Consider the following 27,527-nt stretch of genomic DNA (forward strand, 5'->3'; position numbering starts at 1 on the left):
CATACTGTCTCCTTCCCTTCCACGTTTGACCAAGAAGTTCTTCTTGGGGATAATTCCAGGTGGTACAGCTACGAGACACAGCTTGGGTCACTGAGCCACCCCTCAGAGGATAATTTCTCTAGAGCTGTCTGGAACCTTAGTAACTTTACATGAGCAAGAAATAAATCTCTGTGTATCACACTATAACCTATCCACCTTCATATCTACATAGAGCTTGCATTTTTAAAAAAATATTTTTCTGTAAACTGGCTATCTAATTAAGTAAATTTATTTAGAAAGAAAAGCAGATCACTACCTTACATGTAATATCAGCATTACCTGTCATAACAGTGATGAGTCTGGGGTCTGATCTGTCTTTGTTACAAAGGGAAATTAGCAAGAGTTATTGTGATAAAAAGTAACAGCCCCAAACAGAATTCTTCTCTGACATAATCTTAAGTATGAGAGAATCACCTTCATGTTATGCAGTAGTCAGTGTTATTTAGTGCAGTGTACAGTCCCACCTAAAATCATTGTGTATACCATGGTGGTATATATTACTCTTTTGGGGGAAGACTGCATTTATTAATCATTTTTACTTTCTAGGGCTATAATTCTCAAACAAGACCCAATATTCTCCGTTTTCCTCTTAACCTTGCAAAGTATTTCTCCAGGGTAGATAGCTTCACAAGAGTCACAAAGACTGCTCATATTTTATAAAGATACACAAAATGCACAGAAAATGTTGGCCCAATTTTTTTTTTTTTTCTCAAATGTTCTTCCTTCCCACTGAGCCCTGAATTTTTTTTCCTTTAAGAAGCGCTTTTGGCAAGTGAGATGTGACTTGATGGAGTTGACTCATTTAAATAAATGGATGCAGTTAAAGTCAAGGGACGCTGGGTAAAAACTGACAGGGAGGTGGGAGAGGTGGCAAAGGGATGGTGAGCAAAAGTGTGAAGGAAACCAATTCATATTCTCAGAATGACTGCCTCTTACTGACAACAGACCTTCAGAGGCCATGAGCTTTAGCCTCCCCTGGTGTGAGAAACAATTCTTTACTGATGCATCCTTTACAGACTAGTCACTGTTCTCGGCACCTAGCTTTCACTCCCCTTCTCTTAGTGAAGACACCCAGCATTATGCACAGTCTTGGTAAAATATTCCTCCTCTCGCCAAAGCCTATGGCTGGAGCTAAGGAAACAGAATTCTATCACCAGGGACGGAACCTGGAGCACAATGAATGAGGCAAGAGCAGAGAGAAAATGACTGGGGCCAATTCAGACCAGAATACCAGCCTGCTAAGCCTGTCCATTAGTTTCTGTTCCCTGGATCTCTGGAGCCACCCTGGATCCTCAGGATGTTTTTCTGTTTGTTTGTTTTACCGTGATTTTCAATATATTTTGAATAACTTTTCCATTTGCTCAGGTTAGTCAAAATAGATTGCCGTTGCTCATAACCACTGAACCCAAACTGACACTTGATGTGTTAGAGCCTTTGGAACACTAATCAATGTCAGAACCTAAGACACTTCCTTAGGCAGTAGCAAAAGTACCTACATAATTGCTTAAAAATGAAATTCAACAGATATTCAAACAACCCCAAATATTTTAGTTCTAGAATTCTCTTTACTCTTCCCATCTAGTATTTGAAGACATTAACCTTTTACAACACTTTAGGCTTGTAAGTTCTGGTTATAGCAGGTTATAAGCAAAGCAGGTGATGTCAAAAATACTCAGCCCTACTTAAGAAATTATAAATAATCTCAATATATAACTTCGTATAACATTTAAAACTGTAACCTCATTCAGCTATTTCCTGTTTGCAATGCATCACCACCAACATGTTACATATACCCCAAACACTGGTTAGTCATTTAATCACTCATGTATTCATTCAAATATTTTTTGAGCACAAACTGTGTGCCAGTCTTGTCCTAGATACTGGTATACTGTGATGAACAAAATAAACATGGACCCTGTCCTCAAAGAGATTATAGTCTAATGTAGAAGAAAAACACGAATAGTATAATCACATAATTAAATGAAGAATTATAAGTTATTATTAGGACTATGAATAAAAACAAGAGGATGGCGTGAAAAAATGGATGGTGAGGGAAGGGCTCTGGGGAGAAGCAGCACTTTTGCTGAAACCTAAAATAACATTTGAGCTGGGTAAAGTACAGGGATCCGAAAGTTGACTAGGAATGCTCCTATCAGAAGATATGGTCAATGCTAAGGCAGTTTACTTGTCAGACATGGGTGGGATGTTCTTCACTTGCAGAAAAAGGTTTAAAGTAAAGCTCTCTTTATCTGAATCCTTCATATTAGCTTTGCTGCAGAGATACCCTGCAATCATTTTGATGAAAAGACTTAACTTTATCATTAAGCTGGCAACTAAGTTCAAAAAGACCTAGTTGTAAATGAAATGAATGGTAAAAATTCTGGAGGGAGGGCTTCCCTGGTGGTGCAGTGGTTGAGAATCCGCCTGCCAATGCAGGGGACACGGGTTCGAGCCCTGGTCTGGGAAGATCCCACATGCCGCGGAGCAACTAAGCCCGTAAGCCACAATTACTGAGCCTGCGCGTCTGGAGCCTGTGCTCCGCAACAAGAGAGGCCGCGATAGTGAGAGGCCCGCGCACCGCGATGAAGAGTGGCCCCCGCTCGCCGCAACTAGAGAAAGCCCTTGCACAGAAACGAAGACCCAACAAGCCAAAAATAAAATAAATAAATTTTTAAAAAAATTCTGAAGGGAGAAAAAGATAATTTTTTTTTTTTTTGTATTATGAGAAAAGCATCAAATCATCACTTACAAAAGTCAGTATACCAGGATTATGGCATTACACCTGTTTTCCTTTTAGTTGAAAGGCAACAGCTTGGTCTTGAAGGATGCTGTCCGTAGAAGCGTAATTGTTTCTCCAGCCCGACTCACCTCCACTAACCATCCACACTGTGGATACCACCAAGGGGCCCAGGCAGGTGTGCTCCACTCTCCTTGGCTGCACATCAACCTCAGCATAACGGCACTCAACGATCCACAAGAGTGGTCGTGGATCACCCTTCTTCCTTGGAGTCATTACTCTTCTTATGACCACTTGTCTTCTAGGCATGAAGACAATTCCCCCAATGACAGTTTCAGGCTACTTCAGAGGCAGGAAAACTACTCACCAAACTCTTGCTTTCAATTACCAGATGGAGGAGAATGATGAACAGAGCAGCCGTGTTCAGGGGGTTTCCAAATGTAAAGATGTCAATGTCTGAGCCCTGGTAGGTCTACAAAGAGAGAATAAAAGTTGGTGATCTTGGAGAGTTGTGCACCCTCAGTGGCACAGTATCATCGGTTTCATCACTCTATTCCACGACCCAAGTGAGGACTGAGTCCCTTTCTTCAGGGTCCCTGATAACTGATCATTTAGGATAAACTTGAACATTTTTAGAAGAAGAGACTGACTCTCTCCCAGACAGGCCATCTAAATTTTGAACTTTTTGGTTGGAATTCCTCTTTATTCTGAATCATAATTCATTTTCCTTGATCCTTTTACTTATACTTCCAACTCTTTGAGGTATAGAGAAAGATCAACTATGTTCCACTTAACAGAGCTGAAAATCTTTGAAGCAGGTACTATGGCTAACCTGAGTTTATACCTCGGTTAAGTAAATATCCACCCCTCTCATACGCATATGTCCTCAAAGTCCTTAAAGGATTCCGCAAATGACACAATTTTCTGATCTTTTACAATTCTAGTCATTCTCTTCTAAATACACTTCAGATTGCCTTATCTATATACCTCTTGAAATGCATTATACCTAGAATATTCTAGCTGGGTAAATTCAAGTAATTTTATTTGAATAAAGAATGAAAATTGTTAACTTAGAGACTATTACTTTTTCCTTTTTTATTACTGAACTTTTGTTAACCATCCATGATCATGTTAGTGTTTTCTTCCAGGGAGGGGTGTGTGTGAATGGGCAACTACATCATGCTACTTTGTTCTTGGTGTTGGCCTAAATTCATTTACACATTCTCTGCTTAGTCATATTTCTTCCATTCTTTACCTGAATAACAATTTTTTTTTTTTTTTTTTTTTTAGTTTTGGGGAGCCTGCTTAAATTTAATACTCTGAATGTCATCCTGGTAGAATTAGCCCAGCACTCACTAATAACAGCCTTCATATTCTGACTTTGCCTCTCTGATTCTGACTCATTTAATTATAAGCCAGGCTTTTAACCTTAAAGTCATTGATGAAAACGATCAAGCAGTACAGGGCTAAAAAAGAGACCCAAGAGGACTCAGCTAAGCACTTCTCTCCAAATTTAACCCATTACCTAACATATCTGGGAGGAGTGTTATAATTTAGTCAGTAAATAATCAACTTGATTATATGAGCAAACTACCCTAATATACCCATTCTATATGCTGATACTGGTGACAGAGTACAAAGAAGTACCATTGATTAACAACAAATCCTTTGAGTGAACAAGGACTTACATAGTAAGGCACAAAGAAGCAGACCAGGCTTTGATAAAAGGCATCCAGCAAGGTGATCCAGAAGGTGAGTGGTAAGTATGCCTGAAAATGAAACAGATATTGCGGAGGGAGTAAGATTAGTAACAGTCAAGCAAGATCCAGGAACAACACAAGCCAGTACTTGTTTTTGCTTCTCTGAGAGAAAACTCTATTCCTTCATTCTCTCACTCACAAAACAGGTGGGATTTGTAAGTAGCAGTGGAAGAATGAGGGGTGATAATTGAATGAGATGAGTTCACGGGGGAAAAGAAACCCTGAAGGAACTTTTCTTCAACCCGTATTGCTTTTATCATTGGATCAATCTTAAATCTACCTCAAATAAGGATAGTAGTACTAATTTTCCATTTCCCATTGATCAGAAAACACTGTTTCAAAAACTTCTCCAATCCATCCACCTTTATTTCCATCACTCTCTTCATTCCAATTCACCATCAACTCTCTATGAATGATGGGAGAGCCATCTAACTGGCCTCTTTGCTTCCTCTCTTAGCCCTAATCCAATCTTCCCACAGCAGCCAGATGGTTTTAAAAAATGTAAATCAGGTCATGCCATCTCCCTAATTAATCAAACTGACCCCCCTCCTATTCCTCCAATGACTTCCACTGCGTTTCCCATACAATCTAAGTTCCTTCCCATGGTCTAGGAGGTCCTGCATGGTCTGCCCATGGAAGCCCCTGCTCTCCAGGGCCACCCACCTGTTCTTACTGTCATTCACCATCCTCCCAACACACAGACTTCACCCTATTTCTCAAATATGCCAATCCCTTCTTTCCTCAGGGCTTCACCTGCGCTGTCATCTCTGCCAGAAATTCTTCCTGGACCTCCCACACGACCAGTTCCTCACTATTCATATCCCAGCTCAAATATTACTTCCTCATAGAGGCACAGACCCCAGACCAGTCTAAAAGTCATGCCCACTTAATCATTTACTACCATGGCATCCTTAGAAGTCTCTCATCACCATCGGAAATAATCTTATTTGTTTACCTAATGATTTTATGTTTCTCTCAACAGAATGCAAGCTTCATAAAGTGGGACCTGGGCTCTCTTATTCAAGTAATTAAAACAGTGCCTGGTACACGGCAGGTACTCAAATATTTGTTGGATTAATAAACTATTCTTATATAACTTTTCATGTGCTAAACTGCTTCCCACCAAAAGCTTGTAGAAACAGAGAAAGATCAAGTAGAGATACCAGTCAAGTGATTGAAAACAGGTTTTCAAACAAAAGATAATTCTGATCAAATAGTAATGTGTGTGCAAAAGGATTCTGAGGTTCCATTCAGACCCAGCAGGAAGGATGGAGTGCTACAGTGTACTAGTGATGTCTGCCATGAACAAAAATGACAACACATGTATCATATCCCTGAGCTAGTCTTCCCTTTTCTTAACGTGTTTATAGTCTTATTTCCTTTCAAATGCAAAAAGAAACTGAAATTTTCTTGAAAATGTGTAATTGTCTCCTAAAGCTTTATAAATATACATCTCCATATAAATTCTTCTGTCCTTCAAGAGATTACACTTAGAAGTTCTACATCTTTTTTTTTTTTTTATCTCTTTGTCCTCTGTAAAATCAAAGCGATGAAGATTCATCATTTCCAGTCTACTTTCCCCTGTAGCTTCTTTTACAATTTTGTCATGGGAAATGATGGACTCTTCTACCTGCCTTTCTTCATCCAAGTGTCCATAAATTCTAAGCAGAAGCACAATCAAATGGTGGAAGAAAATGTGGCAGAGTCAAAGGGGCAACCAAAATGTCACTGGACAAGAGAGAACAATTTCAGGATAAGTTAAAATATAGCTTCATGCTTCTGGGGGAACAGAGCTTGCTCAAAAAACCTAGAGCCAAAAGGTTAACAAGCACACTTCCTCCACAGTAATGTGAGCAAGGGGAATTAGGGGTAGAGAAGGGTCGTGGATAAATGAAGGGCTAAAGGGAGTAACTCATGGGATCTCCTGGAAACTGAGAGGGAAAATCTGGACATGAAGTCAAAGCCAGGAAAGAAGGCCGTGTGGGTGATGAGAGATGGGTACTAGACGATTGCTTCTTGGAAGGGACGCTTCTGGCTGCAGCCTTCCAGGCTCATCCCCTTTCAAGGAGAGAGATGCTATAACCCTGGAGAGTATATTTCATGACACCAAAGACAGGAAATGGCCCAAGCATAAAATAGAATTTGTTTGGAGGCCAAGTTCAAAGGAAGGGCAACTCTTCCGGAAGGTAAAGTCAATGAAATTAATTACCTTTTATCAATAGCCACATGCTGGGACTCTGCCTGCTTTACCGTGTATTATAAAACTGGCCAGCTCAATAGAACAATGTGTGCAAGGCTTGACAGCAGTGTTCAACAACAGGAAACAATGACCTCAACTCTTCCAAGGGTAAAGACCAATTACAATGTTCAGGCTGAACAAATGGGCTTTTAAAACACCAAGCTATAAAAACATTGAATGTCTGCTTTTACCCCTCTTTCCCCAATGGACTTGGAATTTAACTTAGACCTAGGGTACAGGACAATCTTCATTAATATCAACCACATATTCCTGCACCCTGGTCTTGAACTTCAAGTAGGATTGGACTTTTTTAGGAAAACCTCATGTGGTTCTTTGATCTGAATGGGTTGGATGATATTAAAGGACTGTAAGGATTTCTTCCTCCCTGGAAGTTGACTTCTCCTCCATGTGGCCTGCTCCATGAGCCTAAGGACATTAAATTACCCTCCAGTCTCAAAAGGCAGTTCAACCCAGAATAAAATTGGATTGATGAAAATAAATGCATCATATTAAATTCAGGATTTCCTCAAATTTTTGGTTAAGTCTGGAGTTGGGGGTGGGGTAAAAATAACAACATTGAGAGCGTACTCTTACTCAATCCTCACACCGTCTCCATAAAGTAAAGAAACCGGAGTACAGGCAAGTTAAATAACTTACCAAGGTCACATACCACTGAACCCGAATTTAAACTCAGGCTAAACATCACCCATCGTTTCTAACATGTGCTGCTCTGGGTCAGCATCTTCAGAACAGTGAGGCCAGTAAAGTCTGACCCGTGGATTTCTCATGATGGGTCTCATTTTCGTCTCTCCAGTCCTTTTACAGGAAACCCTCCTTCCCAATCCTGTCCATAGGGTTCAGCTTTGTCCTCAGGAATGATCTATGGCCCAGGCCTAGTCAATGAGAAAATGATCTTTCCAGCCACAATGATAAGCACAGGGAAAGGCAGGGGACTCAAGGTGGGCCAAGGAGTTGTAACCAGCACATTGACAGTTGCTTTAAGAATAATGCTGTTTGGCCATTACTCCTGGATTTTGCAGCTATGAGAGCCAATATATTTCCCTTTTTCATTAAGCCAATTGGAGCTGGTTTTCTGTCACTTGCAACTGAAAGAGTCCTGACTAACAGTCCTTTTCTCAAGGCTAGAATATCTGACCAGATTGACCCCTCAGCTTTGTCCGCTTATACGTGCCTACAGGTTGCTGGTCCACCTCAGTCTCTGTGATCCTGACAATGTCCTTAGGAGAGAACTTTGGATTTCTGGCCATTAAACAGCGAAAGGGTGGAGGGGCACCCAAGGACCAGAGATAGCATCAGTGTTCTTTCTGCAGCACAGCAGGGGATCGGGAACCGGAGTTTACCTGTACCACCCATGAGCTTGGTGACACAGGCAGATTACTTAAAGTACCTCCCTGTGCCTGACTTTCCTCATCTAGTGTGAATAATGATAGCATCTACCCTGCAGGATCATTTTGAGAAGTAGATTTATGTATGTTAAAGATTTATAACAGTGCCTGGCATGTAAGAGGCATTACATAAATGTTCATAAGACCATCTCAATGCTGGTTATTAATTTTGTAAAAGACAAATTAGAAAAAAAAAGTTTTGAGACAGCTAGCCCAATTAATCGGCAACTACAATACTATAGATAAGAGGAAATGAGACATAAGGGACATATCAGAGGTGGATGGACAGGACTGAGAGATCAGTTAAGGGGAGGTGGGACATGGGTTTAGGGAGAGGGAGCCGTTAAGTTCACACCACTATTTTGCGTGACAGCAGAACCTGAAGAACGTAATTTTGGCTTTAGAACCAGACTAAAAAGCGTTCCCATCCTAGCTCTGCCATTTTTTAGCTGTGAGGTTTTTGGAAAAATTATTCAGCCCCCCTGAAGTTCAGATTCTTTCTCTTAGAATGGGAATAATACCAAGTTCTCTTTCAAAGTGCTTTGTGAAGATAAATGGGACTGGGGATATTTAGTAGTGTGCACAAAAGGCAGCACCGTGGGGTTTAGTAAATATTAGATATTATTAGTTGTAAGGTCTGAGGACTGGATTTCTGCTTATAAATACCTAAGATCTTTCACAGTTTTATTTGTGTTCATCTCAGAAGCGACTGACTTAATAGCTGCTGTGTTACTAGAGATCTTTGGAAACAAACAGATGATTCAAATAGTTTTCAATACCCAACAACATTGGAGCTGAGCGGCTTTGACAGCAGCTACGTATCGGTCTGTGCATTTTTGCCATACACCCACCTCTGACTTCTGGCCGTTCCTGTAAAGCTCAGGCAGTCGCATGAGGGTCTCTGCAGACACATCTTTCTCCAGAACACCGTAAATGACGGGAGGGGCGGATGTGAAAAGGAGGTTGAAGAAGATCAAGACCCAGTAGTCAGTCATGGATGTTCCTGAAAACCCACAAAAGAACTGGTACCAGAAAAGGAGGTTCACATAGGCCTAGGGACACAAAGAGGAACATTCGCGTCTTAGAGTCAGCAATGCGTGCTAGGACCACACACGCCACTGTCCTGAGTCATGTGATCTCCGCCCCTCCTTTCCTCACTTACAGAATGGAAGACCACAACTTACCTTGCAGGTTTTTTTGGTAAATGTTTAACTAAGTTAAAACACACACACACACACACACACACACACACAGACCATTTACTATGTGGTGCTGGCACTGTTCTAAGAGCTTTACAAAGAATACATTTAATTTTCGTAACAACTTGGGAATTACCGTTGTTCCCATTTTACAGATGAGGAAAGCAAGGCACGGAGAGGCTAAGGAACTTGCCCAAAGTTACCTGGCTAACACGTGGCAGAGTCAGTATTCAAATGCAGATGTTCCAGCTCCAGATGAAGAGAATCTAGCCCTATGCCTGGTATGTAGCAGCCATACAACAAGTGTTCATTCTCTTGCTTTCTGGGTTCACAACTATTTTTTTCCTGGTGAAATGGGATGGTGTCAGTTGAGTGGCCAACCATCCCAGTTTGCTTGGGACTGAGGAATTTCCCAGGACATGGTACTCTTACTATAAAAACTAGGACAGTCCCAGGAAAACCAAGACAGGTGGTCATGCTACAGTCCAGGCACATACATAGTTTCTTATTTTGTCTCACACAGAGTAAGTCCATGATAGCAAAAGCTCTGTGCCCTGAAGGAAGGCAGGCCACAGGAAAGGTCACTGGGCTTAGAATTAGGGGGTCTTGTTTCAAGTCCTAGGGAAACTTCCTATTGACTATATGACTTTAGGTCATTTTAATAACCTCTATGAATTTTGGTTTCTATGTCCGGAAAATGAGAATTATACTACGTCAGGTCTTAGTATCAAGATCCAGTTAGCAACTGCTCATGACCTGTAAAATGCCTTTTTATCGATTTTAATTAATTGATTAAGATATTATTGTTGGCACCATAGATACACTGAAACACCTCAGGATGGGGGCCACAATCCTTAGAAGAGAGTTTCTTAGTCTAGGGTCCATGGATATGCATTATGCCTCACTCCTGAAAATGTACTAGTTTTAGGTATATGCGGTTTGGGGCACTATTCTGGGGAATGAATCCATAGTCCTCGTCACTCTCTCAAAAATTGCCCAAGATGCAAGAACCTCAGTCTCAGAAAGCTAAGCTATTCGAATGGCTTCTGATACTGGCCCTGTTCTCCATAGTTTACAAACCATTTGTTGTTTGGCTAGGCGAGAAAAAGGTAGAAACAATCAGGAGGATTTCAGTGTGAATGGCCATCAAGGTTTATGGAGCAGAACGACCCCAGGGTCCTTGCTCCCTGGTGATGTACTCTCTACTAATAAACACCCCCTCTCTCCAAGGGCATGTGGCATCTCTTTTTTTTTTCACGAGACAAAATTTTTAATACTTAACAACAGTTGGACATTTGTTTTATCATAATGTCCTAGTCTCCTTCTAATATGAGTTAGAAATATGGAGTTAAAAGGAGGGGGGAGAGGACGCAGTGGACTGCATTTTAATAGAAGAGAAGGTAGAAAAATGCAAAGGTATTTTAAAAACCCGGGAGACGGGCTCCCCTCTAAAAGTCATTGACCACTAAGTCCTGGAATTTTAAATTACAAATCACAGCTTTCCCCAGAATCACACTGACAGAGATATTATACATTTCAAATATTTTCATAAAGTATCAAGGCTTTCTTAAACTTTGACTGAATGTGCTAATTCCAATTAGTAAAGTACTGAAAGCTTCCTGAAAAGTTCATCGTGCTATAGGAAAAAAAATGCTCCTGCTGAGTGACTGACAGACAGACATGCAAGCACCGATCTAAATTACATATTTGGGATATCCTAAAAATGACCCATTAAAGTCATCTTTTTCCTAAAGATGGCATTTCAACAGAGTGATGTAAATTTCTGTTTACTACTAACTTGCTACATACGCACTTTAAACACCAAGAATAAATGTGGTCTGAAAATCATGACATATTTACATAATCACCCCACCTAGAAGGGATTTAGGTGAAGCCATCTAAGGTCCACATGGGTTTATGACAGAGGAAACTGAAATTTAAATGGTTTGCTGAAGATTAGAAGCCAGGAATCCTACTACTCAAATTCTGCCCTTCTATGAATTACATAGTCAAAATTAAGTTCCTTGACCATCAAATAGCTACCAAGCACAAACACATTTTACAGGCTTGCCAAAGAATTCTTCATCTGGGAGTGCTAGCCAGCTACAGCCGAAGGCACTATACTGGGTTTTCATCTGTATCTGTGTCTTCAATATACCACATGGGACATCCGTCTGGCGACAGCATATATACATATATATTTTTTATATCTCCCGTAAAATGGAAGCAAACTTTTTCATTCTCTACTGACAGAAAGCATTAAACATTTCACAATTCTGCTTGTCACAACCTTTTTATGGAAGGTCAAAAACTGGATTCTAAACGAATCAGACAGGGCTTAATTGAATTTAAATGCATAGGGAATAAAAAATGCTAGCAGATGGACAAGCCTAGCAATCTGCTGTCAGCAGCTGAAACACAGCACATTCCCAGATTATTCCTGGTAAGACAGCAGAAGTGCTCCTGGCTGCTTCCCAAACATCAATAAGCAAAGTGCGCTTAGCGTCGGGCCCTTCCTCTTCACCCCTTACACAAGCTGGAGTGGCAGGGAGAAGGGAGGGGGGCGAATTCTCTGGAGCTACATACCACGTTCTTGTAGAAAAAATAGAGAATCATGTTGGAAAGTCGGGTATAACACCAGTGCCCGTGGACAAGGAGTAGCTTGCTGAGATGTTTAAACTGAGAAATGGCAAAGTCACTGGCCATCACAGCCTGCAGAGGCAACGGGGAGAGAACGTCACCCTGAGCAATGGAACACGTTACAACAGACACAGCACGGCAGCCTAACCGCCAGCAGGCTCAGACTGGTCAAATATGTGGTTTAAACCTTAGACCGGAAAAAAAAAACAAACAAAAAACCTTCAAACAAACAAAAACCCACGAATACAGAGCCTTAACGGGTTACCTGGAGTTACCACTCAGTTTTCCAATGTGGTCCAATGAAACAAAACTTCTCTCTGGTCACCATTCATGATGTAATTTCAGCAAGTGTACTTTCCCTAGAGAGCAGCCCCCTTACCAAGAACTCTGCGCGTGACTGTGCATTTGCTTCTCCTCCATGAGGAGAATATTAAAAGTATATAGTCATGACTTCACGTGACTTTGTATAATGTTAGCAGGCAAAGGAGGTATCTGAATTTCTCATCTTTTATAGAGATGTCATAATTTATCATTCTCGGGAAACCCTAAGCCTCACATCCCACTTTCCTTTGACAGCACTTGCTCCATACATGACAAGCAAGTCTTTTGGACAAGCTTCTATCTGAAATTTGTGCCTAAAACACTAGTCAACACACATGCGTGCAAACGAAAATAGGACAATCCCACTTCCCTCATTCTCTCCTATCTTCTCTCCCCCTCTCCCTATCTCTTTAGGATTTTGAGATATTTCATTCAAATCCTTAGTAGCTCTCATCAGTGTCAAAAGTCATACAGCTATTGCAGTGCTAAAAATATATATCCTTATGACTTAGATAAGTTATATATTTTTAAACTGAACAAGTGAGCCACAGAGCTAAAACTACCCAGGGAGATTACCATAATACTCACCCAGTAAATAATCAGTGAACGAATGGCTAAATGTCCTGTCACCCACTCCTGAGCTAGCCGCAGACAGCCTCACTCTACCACAGAGGTTTGACCATGGAGAATGCTGCCTTTGGATGGGCGGGTCAAGTTCATGGTGTTCGGGTGCACAACATCCACTCACCTGCATGCCTTCTTGACCTGAGATCCCAATCCCAACGTCTGCCACTTGTATCATGCTAACATCATTGGCACCATCACCTTTGTGAAACAGAAGAAAAGGTGAGAAACATATGAGGAGCAAAGAAAAGCTGCCAACTGTGCAAATCAACACTCAAACAAACAAATCCTTCAAAGTTTATCCCATGTCTCCAAGTTGCCTGGAAGCTAGCTAAGCAGAAATGCAACGTGGCATCCCACTGCCATCAGGAAGAATTCCATACTCAACACTGCCTTAAAGTCCTTCATGCTACAGCCCCTACCTGGACTGACTTCCCCTTTCTCTCTGTCACTCACTCTACTTTCAATTTTCCAGGTGTACCCTACTCCTTCCAGCCCTGCACATGCTGTTTCTCTATTCTTATAGCACTGTCCTCTTATCAACCCTGCCCCACCTTGCTGGATTTCAAGGGCTCTTGCGCTCAGCTTAGATAATCACTTCCTCTGGGAAATCCTTCTCATGTTCCTTTTAGATCCAATGCCCCTTCCTTAGGCTCCAAGCACCACCTTACAAATCTCTATCATACCTATCATGGTATTAAGCTTGCTATAGATTTCTTTGTCTTCCCAACACATTGGAAGCTTCTTTAGAGGAGGTATTACATTCCTGCTGGTAATGAACATCTGTTGTTCCCAACTGCCCAGCAAGCTTGTTTTCTGGTAATAGTATCCTGATTTTCCTTGGGAACTCTGAGTCCATGAGTCTCTGAGCCCAAACCACCAGATTTGGGATGGGCAACTGACTCAGGCCTGGACAACTACCATTGCCTGTTCCCTGGCCTCAGTGGTTGGTTCAGAGATGGGCACGTGATTCAGCTTGATAGAATTGACATGTCCAGGGCTCTAGCCTCAGGAACAGATGGATCCAGGGGCTTGAACAATTCACTCATTTATATGCTCATTCAATAAGATAGTTGAACAAAATTTCACCCTAATCCTGAGACTTTATTCCAGCAACTCGAGAAGAGGTGCTATCTTTTCTCTCAGGTTGCTAATAGGATAAGATATAAAGGTGGGAATTTTCAGTAGCTGTACCAGCACCCTGAGGGGAGATGCTACCTGAGACTGAAAATAATCCAGGTGGAAACGAGACTATAAGAGATGGTTGAGTCCTCATCTTGCTAATGTCTGAACTTTGGAGTGTCTCAGAGCTTAATCTCACCTGTTTCTCTTCTCCACTTACACTCATTTTTTTGGTAATCTCATTGATAATACTGTCGAGGCTTTAAATATCACCACTAGACTTACAATTCCCAAATTTATGTCTCTAGCCAATTCCTCATTGCTAAATTCCAGACTTTATCTCCAGCTGCCTACTTGACATCACTGTTTAGACATCTAATGGATTTCTCAAACTTGACATGTATAAAACCCAACTCCTGCTTCCCCGACTCCATCTCAGTAAATGGCAGCTCCATCCTTTCTGTTCTCAAGAGACAAAACCTTGACATCCCCCTTGACTCCTTCTATTATATAACGTATCCAATCCGTCAGCAAATATCAACAGCTCTTTCTTCAAACCATGTCCATTATCTTACCACATCCCACCACCTCCTCTGCTCCTACCTGCGCTCGAGCCACAGTCATCTTTTCCCCGAATTATTTCAATAGCTGCTCAACTGGTCTCCTTCCTTATGTCCTTACAACCCAGTGGTTACTCTCCACACAGCAGCCAATGTGATCCTTTTCAACTTAAGGCAGCTCATGTCCCTCCTCTGCTCAAAGTCCTCCTGTGGCTCCCTATCTCTTCTATAGAAGCCAAAATTCCTAATGGCCTCCAAGACTCTACAGGACCTGGTCGCCTGCCATCTCTCTGTCCTTCACTAACCTGCAGAAGACTCTTCCCTTTGCTCAACCTGCTTTGGGTTTGAACACACCAAGCACGGTCCATTATCTTCTCTGCCAGGAATGTTTCCCCCACCCAGATCTCCTATGGCTCCCTTATCATTTCCTTTAAGTCTCTGCTTACACACAACTTTATCAGTAAGACTGTCTCTGAAAAATCTATTTAAAATAGAAGTCCCTTCCCCCTCCCCCAATTCTCTGCATCACCTGACTTTGCTTTATTTTTTTCAATAGCATTTGTCACTATCTGATATCTTATATCTTTACACCTTTTTTTTTTTTTCACTTTTTACTGCATTGCCCTCCTATACGTAAGCTCCTTAAGGAAAGGTACTTTGTCAGTTTTGTATACTCTTGTATCTCCATTGCCTAGAAAAATGCCTGGTACATAGAAGGCACTCAATAAATAGCTGTTGAATGAATAAATAAATGAATTGTCCATATTCTTGAATTTAACTTTCTCAAAGGCAGAACTCATGGATTTTTCAGGTCTCCAATTCAGTACATTACCCTCCTTAACCCAGATGATTTGGGGATCTGACATGTACCACAGAGTCCTATTACATTGCTTTCCATGTCACATCTCTACCACCTGGTTCATAAGAGGAGGCCAAATAGGTGATGGAGGGGAAAAGGGAGGGAGTGAGGGGATGGAGGAGAAAGAAGGGAGGAAAAGGGGAGGGAAAGTGGGGGAGGAAAAGGACAGACCGACAGAAGGGCAAACGTGTACAGAAGGAAGGACAGACAGAAGGGACAGCCTCTGGTGTGACATGAAAGTGAGAAGCGCAGGGCTGGGCTCCACTCCCGCTCACCGATGGCCAAAGTCATCACCCGGAGATGGCTTCGAACCAGTTTTACCACTTCGCTCTTCTGCAGGGGCGTGGCTCGGCAGCAGACCACAGCGTGGCAGCAAGCAGCCAGCTCCAGGAACTGCCTTTGCAGACTCTCCTGCAGGGCAAACTCCAGGGTCCTCCCGTTGATAATGAGTCCAGCTCGCAGCCCTGAGTCCGGGGGCGCGGGAGGCTGGTGTAAAGCCTCACTTGATGCTTGCTCTGGAGAAGCTGGATTTTTCTTCTGAAGTTCTTTCAGGATTGTGTCCATCAGCATCTCACAGGCATTCTTGAAACGAGAGGCAAAGACAATTAGCCTTGGGGCTCCCCTGCTGGCCACATCCAGCTATATTTATCATTGCTATTCTTTAACATTTGCTGCATCAAGTCAACCCCAGGGAGTGAATAATCGGTTGCTTTCCAAGACCTCACAGCTCTTCCACAGAGACTTCTGTGTGTATATGGGGACAGGATAAAAGGATGGGGTGCATCTCACTTCCAACTGTACAACTAAGAAACAGTTTTAGAATTTCTTCCTTTATTTGTGCAATTTACCTTCTCAAACCATGAATCTCAAGAGCCCTTCGGTCTCATTCTCTCATTTACTACCTGCTTGACTTTAAGCAAATTAATATAACCTCTGAGCCTCAACGTTCTCATGAGAAAAATTCAAATGTCTACATTATAATTCGTTGTGAGGAATAAGTGAAATAATATTGGGTCAGCCAAAAAGTTCATTCGGGTTTTCCGTACGATGTCTTGGAAAAACCCAAACGAACTTCTGGGCCAACCCAATACATGCAAAGCTCCTAGTGTGAAGCATGACACAGCAGAATTTAAAACAGTAATAATTATTTTTCTCTTCTTTGATTCAACACATTCACTCACTTACTATTTATTGAGAAGCCACTGTGTATTTGAAAAAATTCTAGGTGCTGGGGATACATCAATGAACCAGAAATCCCCACCCTCACCAAGTTAACATTCTGGTCTATGTTCTTAGTGGCCTCATCCCATTTGGTGTGCATACATCCCTCCACTCTCCGCATCCCACGCTTGTTAGGAAGCTCTTTGAAGACAGACAGCACTTTTAATTTACTTTTGAAATCTTCCTAATGCCTAAAAGAGGGCCACGTTAAGCACCCGATAAATATTCATTAGATGAATTCTACTCAAGAACATGAACAATAAACTTATACAGAAATTACTGTGTCAAATGACCACTAAAGACAGAGCCAAACAAAATCCTGGAACGGTGCATTTATGTTTATACACTAAGTCTGAAATAGTTTATTCACAAAAGAGCCCCTCACTCAGAGGCCATTTACTCTTATTTCAAATGGTATTTTATCAATCATTTCTCAACCCAAAGCAAAATAAGATGGGAAGTAGGTATGAATATGTAGGCACACAGACACAACAAATACTTAACAACCACATAAACTATAAACAAGAGATTCAGCTTCAAAATGGAGCTACCTGGCAACCTTCCCCACTAGAATAAATCTGATCCCATACACCTCAAAAGCCCCCATGGAAAAGTATACAAAGATGAATCAAAGATGCTCAGCATAGGCTCAGTATAGAAGAGTAAAAAAATATTTTTAAAAACCTTCCAAACTTTGGTTAAATTAAAATGGCACATTTAGAAGGTAACGTACCCTGCAGTCACTGAAAATCAAGACCTCTATTAACATGACATGATGGTTAAGATATTTGTTAAGTGAAAAATTATAGCCACAATACTATACAACAGTATAAATACAGTCTGTATGGCATTCATATGCTTATACTGCAGAGTGCAGTCTGACTGGATGCCCTTCAAGATATGCATGTCCATTATCTGGTTTTACGACTGTAGATTGATTCCAGATACTTTTATTCTCTTGAGTACTGAAGTGTTTAGTTGTATAAATTAACTATATTTTCATTATAGAAAATATATACATACACAGAGTCAATCTTCATTATGTGCAGATTCCATATTTGCAAATTCACCTACTTGCTAAAATTTACCTGTAATCCTACGATAAAGGTGCTTTCTTGGTCATGTGTGGACACGCGCAGAGTGCCCGAAGATTTGAGTCATGCAGCACACACCTTTCCAGCTGAAGCTGAGCGAGGTGGTGATGCCCGACTTAGGTCAGCTCCCACGCTGCAAACAAGTGCCCTTTTCACTCTCTGTCTGGTGACACACTTTTTGCATTTTTGTGCTTTTTGATGGTGATTTCACCGTTTAAAATGGCCCTAACTGTAGCCCTTTAATGCTGTCTAGTGTTCCTATGTACAGGAAGGCTGTGATGTGCCTTATGTAGAAAACGTGTGTTAGACAAACTTCATTCAAACCTGAGTTATATGCTGTTGGTCATGAGTTCAATGTTAATGTATCAACTATATATGTATAAAATTATATATATATAATATATATAAAATTACATATATGATTATAATATATACAAAATTATATATGTAATATATATGATTATATACATAATATATATGATTATATATATATATAAAATAAGGTGTCTTTTAAAAAGAAACATACATGAAACAAAGTTACGTATTGATTGGTTGATGAAAGTGTTCTGACCAGAGGCTCACGGGAACCTAATCCTTTATTTCCCATAGGGGCAATGGTTCAGTTTTTACTACTTCAGTATTTCAGCAACTTTATAGAACTTAACACTCCATGAATAATGTATTTATACAGATAAATAGATATAGTATAGGTTATGTAATATGTAACATAATACCAAAAGCATGCTTGACAAGTAATCAGCTGTCGGTGCTTAGGCAATTCACAACCTTTTGGAGTCTCAGGCTATAAGATGGGGATAATTTTATCTGCTCTACTAGTTATAATGGTCAAATGAGATCATGTATGAAAAAGTCTTTTACAGATTCTAAGAAACATGAATATAAAGAGTTCCTATCTCAGAAGAAAATTTTAAATGAAATGAAAATAAAACTTAGAAAATTAAATGATGAATCCTGAAAGGCAGTAAATAATCCAGGATATGAGTCTATTAAAAATAGAATCGAAATTTATGAGAACAGAAATTATGTAAGGTTTGTAAGTGGCTACATTTACCATAACCTAATTTGCAAATTTAGGAACCAAAGTTGATGGAAACCTGTAAAGTTGAGGTACTACACTATAGATATGATTGGACAATCCATCGGTTGCCAGGTGGCCCACTTAAAATGTCACAGGAGCAATGTCCTTCACTAAACGACAAATTGGGCTCATGACCTTCAATTTCATTTTTAACTCTTAGCATATGAGGGGTGGAGAGTGGGAAAAAGAGAAAATAATACAGTGACTGAGCCCCTACTATGTGCTTGGGATTTTATATGCATCGACTTGAGTCATTATAAAACTCAAATTATGTTCACTCACTGTGTTCCATATAGTTATCTGAAAAATTGAGGTGAAATACCAACTGATAGCAAAAAAAATCTTTTGTATTTAGAACAGTCCACAGTGGATACTCTATAAAAAGACTTGAGTTGGTAGTTTTAAATACCTTTAACCATAAATTGTATATTTATGAATAAATTTCATAATACTAATGATTTTACTGCTCACAAAAATGGCATAGTCAAAATTGAACACAAATGATTTATTACTTTCACTTTTAAAAGTTCAATGAACCCCTTTCATCTGCCAGGCACCACATTAAACAGTTTATATTTTATTTTATATCCCATTTAATGCCCACAACATCCCTATGAAATAGACATTACTCTCACATTACAGGTAAGAAAATGACTCAGGAGGGTAACTCGCCAAGGTCACATACCTGGTCACTGGCAGGCTAAGCATTTGAATCCAGGTCTTACCAGACTTAGGGCACTTCCATTTTAGTGACTAAAATGACCAAGCATTTTCTTGTGCTCACTCCCCAGCTGAAACTGGGATCTGGCTGTTGGCTATGCTTGTGGGTCCCTGGGCCACCGTCAACTGCCAAGGAGAACTCACTCTGTGTTGAATAAGGAAAATTCTCTTTCCTCAAAATGTACCATCTAGTTGGGTATTGACTGAGGCCTGACCATAAAAACATGGCTAACCAAACGTGGAAGCCTGTGACCAAGACCCAAGACGTGATCCAGGTGAGAAGCTCCAAGGGATTTCTGAGGCAGGTTGCTATGACAGAATGGATGTGACTGATGAAGTCTGACAACTGAGGAAGGAAGGAGGAAGGTTTTCCAAGCAAATTAAACAGTATGCACAAATCTTAGTATCACTATACTAGGAATCTTCTGAAAAAAATAAAATGCCTGTTTAATTGATTAGAACATTTGTATTAGAGATTAGTGGCAGGGGTGGAGGGAAGAAGGGGTATTAGAAAAATAGGCTGAGTCCAAATCTCTTAAATTCCTTCTCCTTAAAAAAAAGGAGAAAAAAAATCCAAAAAACCCTTTTTTCCCTGCCCTTAAACAGTTCTTCCAACTTTTGATATTCTCAGGTGCACTAGATAAGATTAACCACTAGAGGGCAGGATTATCCTCTGAGTCTAATTTTAGAATTACCAGGAAAATACTTATTCACCTGACTCCAACAGAAATCATTACTTCTCAGCTTGAAAGGGGGGTAGATTCCTGTCCCAGAGCTTGACATATTTTGTCATCATGGTCTAAATCTTGTCAAATCAGTGATAATTCAATATGGAGGGGGGGGAAGAAAGGCAGATAAAAAGAAAATTTTCTTTCAAGGTCTTTATTCAGCAATGATTCCTTTGAATCATTATATTTTCCAAGCCTTTAGAAGAACTAAACAAGCTACGTTGCTGGATAGAAGCACTAATTATCAAGGAGCTAATGGTTATTGGTTTTTCTTTCTCCTTATAGTCATCAAATCACAAGTATTCCACTGGCTTTGAAAAAACAAAAAGACTGGCTTAATCTCAGTAAACATACTTTACTTTCAGTATTAAGGATGAAAAGCTTGTCATCTGGCTCCAGTAGTTTGCACGCATAAGCAATATTGACAGCTGTCTCCTGTTTGTCTCCTGTCAGCATCCAGATCTTGATTCCGGCTTTGTGAAGGGCTTCTATAGACTCGGGGACCCCCTCCTGCAGACGGTCTTCAATGCCAGTAGCACCTAAAAAATAACCAAAATGCAACAGGGTTTGTAAGAAACAAAAGCCAGCTGAAGCTCATCTAAACTAAAATTGAACCCTGTTAGCTGACCCAATCCTGACTACACAAAAGGTTCCAGTAGCTTCAAGGGGTCCAAATGAAGTGTGAAGACTCAGACCAAAATCATATACAAAGTAATATTTTGGGAAGAAAGCCTTAGCACTCAATGAGTTTATCAAATTTACTTGCTCTCCTTTTGGCTAGCTTGCTTCTCTGTAAATTGAGGGGGTTTCATTCAATTACTTATATATCCTTACTCTTCAATTTTATAATTCCATGATACTCCCGAGGGTAAGGGTAGGCTTTTAAAGACTGTTCTGGAGAGTAACACGTATTATCTCTTTTTAATGCTCTTTCATATTATAAGTCCATAATTCCCTTTTCTGTAACAACTGAGGCTAGCTATGTTTTAGAATTCAGAAGTTTTGCAGATTTTTAAAAGGTAAGAGGCTATATGTATCATGTTTTATAATATCTGGTAATCAAGCATATCAGTATTTTTTAGCAAAACTTACAAATTACAATATTCACACTAATTAGGATAATAAAGACTTTAAATTGTCTTATCAAATCAGGCTTGATTTTGCTGCTAAATGAGTTTTGGCACTAAACTCACAAAGCAGTTTTGAGTTTGGAATTGCAGATGAGGAAATGTGAATCTGTACCACTCACACTGTCACGGAGAAATGACTTAGGAGGAAGATCATTACTCTATTGGCTGGAGACCAAGTTATATCATTGTTTTTCTCTGAAGCAGAGGAACAGAGCTCAGAGCCTGGTGTTTTGGTGTGTTAGTACTCTAAGGCAGTGTTTTTCAACCTTGGCTGCCTCTTAGAACTACTTGGGGAGCTTTGAAAAATTCAAATGGCCACACCACACATCAGACCAATTGAAACAGAATCCCTGGGCAGGCATCGGTAGTTTTTAAAGTGCTCCAGGTGATTTTAAGACGCGGCTCAATCTGAGACAAGAAGTGTCAGGTGTGCAACTTTTAGTTGAAACCAGGAAGTAAGAGAAGAGAGACAAATTTCATTAGCCCAGTTGCAGGCACAGAATAAAGAATATGGGCCCAGGGGGCTTCCCTGGTGGCGCAGTGGTTGAGAGTCTGCCTGCCAATGCAGGGGACACGGGTTCGAGCCCTGGTCTGGGAAGATCCCATATGCCGCGGAGCGACTAAGCCCATGAGCCACAATTACTGAGCCTGCGCGTCTGGAGCCCGTGCTCTGCAACAAGAGAGGCCGCGATAGTGAGAGGCCCGCGCACCGCGATGAAGAGTGGCCCCCGCTTGCCGCAACTAGAGAAAGCCCTCGCAGAGAAACGAAGACCCAACAGAGCCAAAAATAATAAATAAATAAATTAAAAAAAAAAAAAAAAAAAAAAAAAAAGAATATGGGCCCAGGAGTGAGGTAGATCTGAGCTTCTCCCCAGCTCTGCCAGTCACTAGCACATGACTTTGAACAAGTCATTAAACTGCTCTGTGCCCCAAGTTTCTTCCAAATAAAATAGAGATTTGTTGTACAGATGCAAAAAGACAACACGTATTAAATACCTTATCCAATGCCTGGCAAGAAACTTTAGCTTTCCTCTCTTGAACCAGGGTATTTAATTGGCTTTGTATTCGACGTTAAGAGTTGAATTTTTAAATGATCTTAAGGATGACCACCCTGCCCCCACCACAAATGAAGTCTAAGTTCACCACAGTGGAAAATGGAGTGGAAAGGATTGGAAGCAAGGTAGAAGTCAAACTGGACGGGGTGGGCAGAACCACATATATCTATTAGATCAAAGTGAAAAAAAGGCACTGGTGAATAACTCATTCACAGACATCAAGTGTTTTTGAAAATTCCCCCTTCAGACAATACCTACCAAGTAAAGTTAGTTTGTTCTCCAACCTCATGGCAGATTCAAGTAGTAATTCTTCCCTGTTGTCAATGCTGGTTTCAGCTAAAAAATGATTTCTCAGCCACTCTGCATATTCATTGTCACTCATGACCTATGAGGGGGAAAAAAAGCTCTGAGGCAGGCCATGTGATGATCTTATGGTATTTCTTTCTCTGGGTTCACTCAGGCCAGGTCCAAATCCTCACACTAAACTTCCCGAGCTCTGTGATCAGACTAGTGTAACACTGAGGGTGGATGGACCCTGTAGCTCAGAATCTCTGGGAAATTCTAGGCACCATATAAGATCAAAGTGGGTTAATCTATTTAATTAAACCAGGGAGTATGCAGTTGGGAGAAAGGAGCCACTTGAAAGTTAAATTCAGGGTTATTCTGATGGTGCAGTTGAAAAAGTGGTGTCCAGTACTCAATTTCAGGTATTATATAGCTAGCAGCACCTTTGATTTCTTTTGATGGTTGGTTTATGGGGTGAGTTATCTGTAAAGGTTAAAAGAAAGAGGAGGCCAAATGGGCGAAGCAAGAAAGTTCTCTTCCAAACAAAAAATTAAGTGGAATTCCTGGAGAAGGGACCAATGATACATTTTTTCCTTTGTCTTCAGGTTGCTGTAGAGGGAGAAATCTACTTTCAGTTCTTATAAAGCAGCATGCAGTAGAGGGGGTGAGGCAATGTCTCTATCTACTCATTCTTGCCCACAAGGTAATTTGATTTGGCAGAATCTGACATCTATTGGGCTACATTTTTATCAGGGCAGGATCATTCCACTGAAAAGGCAGAAGGTCTGTTTCGATCTTGAATTCTTCATTCTTCTTACAACTGTGTATGAGGCAGGCTTTTGATTCTCCATGCAGCTGGTTGACTAAGTGCCTCAGAGTCTACACCAGATCCCACTTTCCCTAAGGCAGTTCCCAAGAACTAGAATTTGGGGAAGAAATGAGAGATGCCTACGTTGGCCTCAGGTCCTAGCTAAAGTCTCCAATTCAGTTCTCCCAGGAGCTCTATTGTTTGGGAACTACTGGACAGCCATTAAAGCATTGATACTTTGATCTACATGTATCTCTCAATCTTCTCTACCAGCTAGAGCCCAGAATGTAGGAGAGAAAATTGATACTCTGGCTTCTAACACAGCAAAAATTAACTGTGGAGCTCAGAGCCAGGGAGGGAAAAGACAACAGAACAGGTGGGAGGTAGTTATGGAGAAGAGGGAGAGAGTTGGCAAGAGTAGCCCCCTTGGTTCTTCTCCAATATTTCCCCTCTGTGGGCTGATCTGATTGTTCTGTTTCTTTTCCTTCAATGTTCATCGTAGCTCTGTTATATCTTGACAACAGACTCCCTTCCCTCCCCCATAAGCACATCCTTCTCTTGCACTAGCCCTTACTAGACTCTCCTTCTCCACCCTAAGTAGACTTCCGCACCTTCTCCTGCCACTGCTCTACTCTGAAACAATGAGTTAGCTGAGTTTGTACTGAAGGAAGAAACACTATCTAGGTGTGCAGCTGGGGATGCGGTTGTGGCCATGGTTGTAGGGCTGGGGCTGGGGATGCCTTGGCTTATCAATGAGGGAGGGTAATATAAGGGTGTAAGGCCTTGCATATAGCCTCATTACAGCTGAGCAGCTTGACTTGGTCAATACCTAAGCCATACCCCACTGGCCAAGTGGCACAAAAAACTTGACCAATTCACTCTTAAAAGGCTTCATATCTGTTTCTCCCATGCCCCCAGGGGTGGTTCTGGTAGTAACACCCCTCAAATCACTTCTTGGAGCTCTGTCTTCTTTCTTATTACTTAAATTTTTATCTAGAAAGGATACACTATGTCCCAGGGTTATTCTCAATACAGAATGATAAAAACTGAGATAATATTTAGGAAATTTACCTGGATTTACAGATAAAGACTTATGAGCCCATAAGGAAAAAATATCAAGAACTTATAAGTGGAAAATTAAGGCCAGTCTCCGGCCTCATTCTTTTCAAAGCACATTTAATGCTGTAAGATAGAGGAATATCGGGGTTTGATATGCGCTCGTTTTCATTACATGATAGTGGAGCTAGGAAGGAAGGAAGCCAGCCAGCGGGCACACGGAGCAGCCTCACCCTCTTTGCTACACACAGAGTGCGCAGGCCTCGCTTGGTGTAGGCGTCCAGGTGCTGCTGGGTTTTCTCCCTTAACATCGTCTGTTGTTTTTCCAGACCTGGTCCATCTAAAATAATTAACAAAACACACGTGTTCCCACCAGTTTGCCCAATGACAGACATATTTTTTAAAACAATGGTAACTTAACCCACAACAAACAAAAGGCCTTGTAGTTCTGAATCCCAAATGTGCATTTATAAAAGGGACCCCTCAGAATACATCTTTCCCTTGTCTCTTTTTCCCCGGGGAGAGAAAAGTACCACGAACTTAATACAAACACCATTCCCACACCATCGATAATGACTGTCACAATGATTACAAGGATGCTGGCTGTCATTTATTGAGCATTTATCATTTTCTAGGCTCTGGTCAGAGGTGCGGCATATACTGCATATAGTATATCATTAAGCCTCTCAGGAACCTATAAAGGAGGTACCATAATCCCCACCTATTGAAGGCAAAGGACAGTTAGGTAACTTTCTCAAGACACAGCTACTGTCAGAATCCGGATCTGAACCCTGTCTATGTAACCCCAAAACTTAGGTGCTTTCTCACCAGATTCTAGGCAGCTTCCCCTACTTCACCAAGTGTGACGGATCCCTACAGATCTCCTTGTTTGCCTTTATAAATCCACTGAGAGTGGCCCTTCAATCCCCAAGCCCTTCCTATCACTTCCCTCTCAGTCCCGTATGAACCCACCTGGGGAAGCCACTGAAAGCAACTCCATGATCACAGAATCAGCGCCCTTTGTATACACCACGACTTGGTTGGAAATGGGGTGCCGGACCACAACGGACATTCTTTTTCTTACTGAGTCGAAGGGCAGGATGTGTAGGAGTTGAAATGTTAATGGTCCCAAAGCAGCAAAGTCCACCATGACCTGCTCTGGGGTCCGGGACTGCAGAGTGCACTGGTAAGCCCGGGCGGCATATACTAAGGCCGCTTCATCCGGGCTCTCGGCCTCATAACACAGGCTGGAGGCCAAGGGTTGATCAGGGAGGGATTCCACCTTGCCGTTTGTGACACCCACATTGCTGTCTTGTTTCTCAGTTTCTATGGGACAAGCTGAGTTACCAGAGCCCTGGGGACTCTTGCTTGTCTGGGACATCTCTTCCTCCACAGGTGAAGCTGGTTTCATTCGACTAAAGAGAGATAGTCTGCTCACAAAGGCATTTGGGACCCCAGAGGATGGCTCTTTCCCACTGGCAAGAGATGGTGAACTTGATCTTCGGACAGACAGTCTCTGGAAGAGGCTTTTAATCTCTTCCAAAGACTTAATGGGCATTCCATGCAGAGAAGAGAGTCCAATCTAGGAAAGATAATATGGGAAAGTCTCAATAATACAGTTAAAGGCAGTTGATAACAACTGTGAAGTCAAACTGGGGGAAAAAAGGAGATATGAAGAGTTACCACTCCCTCACATAGCAGCCTGCTTTATACTTACAACTGCCACAGGAAACGTTAATAAAAATAAAAATAGCCATGATGAAACAGATGCACTAATGTTGATGGCATTGTGAATTTCAAAACCATTTAGGAAGAAAACTGATAGCAAAAGACATAAAATGCTACATTGCTAGCAGTGGGCATATGTATAGCAAATTTCCCTAATGAAATAACTTAAACTATAAAAAATTAATAATCTTTATTATATGCATCCTAGCAATAACAATTTAAAAATTACAAGCAAGTATTTAATAATAGCAAATTAGAAACATCTTAAAATGTTATATAACATTTAAAGGTCAAGTTTATAAAGATTACAGGGCAATATTGAAAAAGCTAAAAAAATAGTATAAAAAAACAGTATAAAAACAAATGAATCATAATACACATTTAAAACACTGGAAGAAAGTAAATCAAAAGATTAACAAAATGTATTTTTTTTCTTTTATTTTCCAGGTTCTAAAAAAGGTTGTTAATATGACCTTTTAAGAAAAGTAGGCCAATAAACAAAGTAGCTCACTGAAGAATTATCAGCATCATAATAGGAACTCAAATTTCTATTTTTATAGAACTTTTTCTTGTTCATAGCCTGATTTCTTCTAGATCTTAACTCTTATCAGTGATTAATTTAGAATTTAAAAATTAATTGGGACGACCAATTAATTGAATGCTAAAATTTTCTCATTTAGAAATGCCCAAGGCATTGAAGAATTTTCTCCTAATAATTATTAACTTTATGATAGTTTGAGGGACTCATGCTGGTCAATTTTCAAACTTACTGGCAACTCAAAAATGCAAAGTGAAACTCAACCACAGATGACGTTTCTGTACTCCACATGAATTCTGATTAACTCTTTATTCATTGCCTTTCTGTCACCACCTTAAAATATCATGAGGCTTAGGCTCTTACATGCCTACAGAGATTTTCTTTCAGGCTACAGAATATTCTATTCTTTGGGGATAAGGCAACTATATTTCTTAAACAGAAAACGCCAAAAGATGTCTATATTGGAAACAGATGTATATGAAAAAGTGTTACATGGGGAGAAAAACAGAACGTCCAGTGATTTATTCTCTAACTATGTAAGTTTTCAAAGAGCAAATTT

The 27,527-nt window shown here is 40.7% G+C and overlaps 1 protein-coding gene across 10 annotated transcripts in view; it reads right to left on the reverse strand.

Moving 5' to 3' along the window:
* Positions 1–27,527, reverse strand: part of ATP10D (ATPase phospholipid transporting 10D (putative)) — a 181,807-nt gene that overhangs the window by 53,497 nt on the left and 100,783 nt on the right. For 8 of the 10 annotated variants that reach the window (XR_014244096.1, XR_014244097.1, XM_082390451.1 and 5 more), the window contains 10 exons: positions 25,675–26,284; positions 24,936–25,042; positions 22,812–22,938; positions 20,723–20,907; positions 15,782–16,088; positions 13,090–13,166; positions 11,967–12,092; positions 9,033–9,233; positions 4,465–4,545; positions 3,144–3,248 (listed from right to left, as the gene is read on the reverse strand). Coding sequence is in view for 8 of the 10 variants with exons in the window: in XM_082390451.1 (XP_082246577.1) it covers positions 3,144–3,248; positions 4,465–4,545; positions 9,033–9,233; positions 11,967–12,092; positions 13,090–13,166; positions 15,782–16,088; positions 20,723–20,907; positions 22,812–22,938; positions 24,936–25,042; positions 25,675–26,284 (1,926 nt within the window). In the remaining 2 variants the exon portion in view is untranslated. Of the gene's footprint in view, positions 1–3,143; positions 3,249–4,464; positions 4,546–9,032; positions 9,234–11,966; positions 12,093–13,089; positions 13,167–15,781; positions 16,089–20,722; positions 20,908–22,811; positions 22,939–24,935; positions 25,043–25,674; positions 26,285–27,527 lie in introns of those variants that run through there. The other 2 variants (XM_082390456.1, XM_082390452.1) reach the window with 2 other exon arrangements.

This window comes from Balaenoptera borealis (assembly GCF_965194805.1).
Source record: "Balaenoptera borealis genome assembly, chromosome: 4".
Lineage (NCBI taxonomy): Eukaryota > Metazoa > Chordata > Mammalia > Artiodactyla > Balaenopteridae > Balaenoptera > Balaenoptera borealis.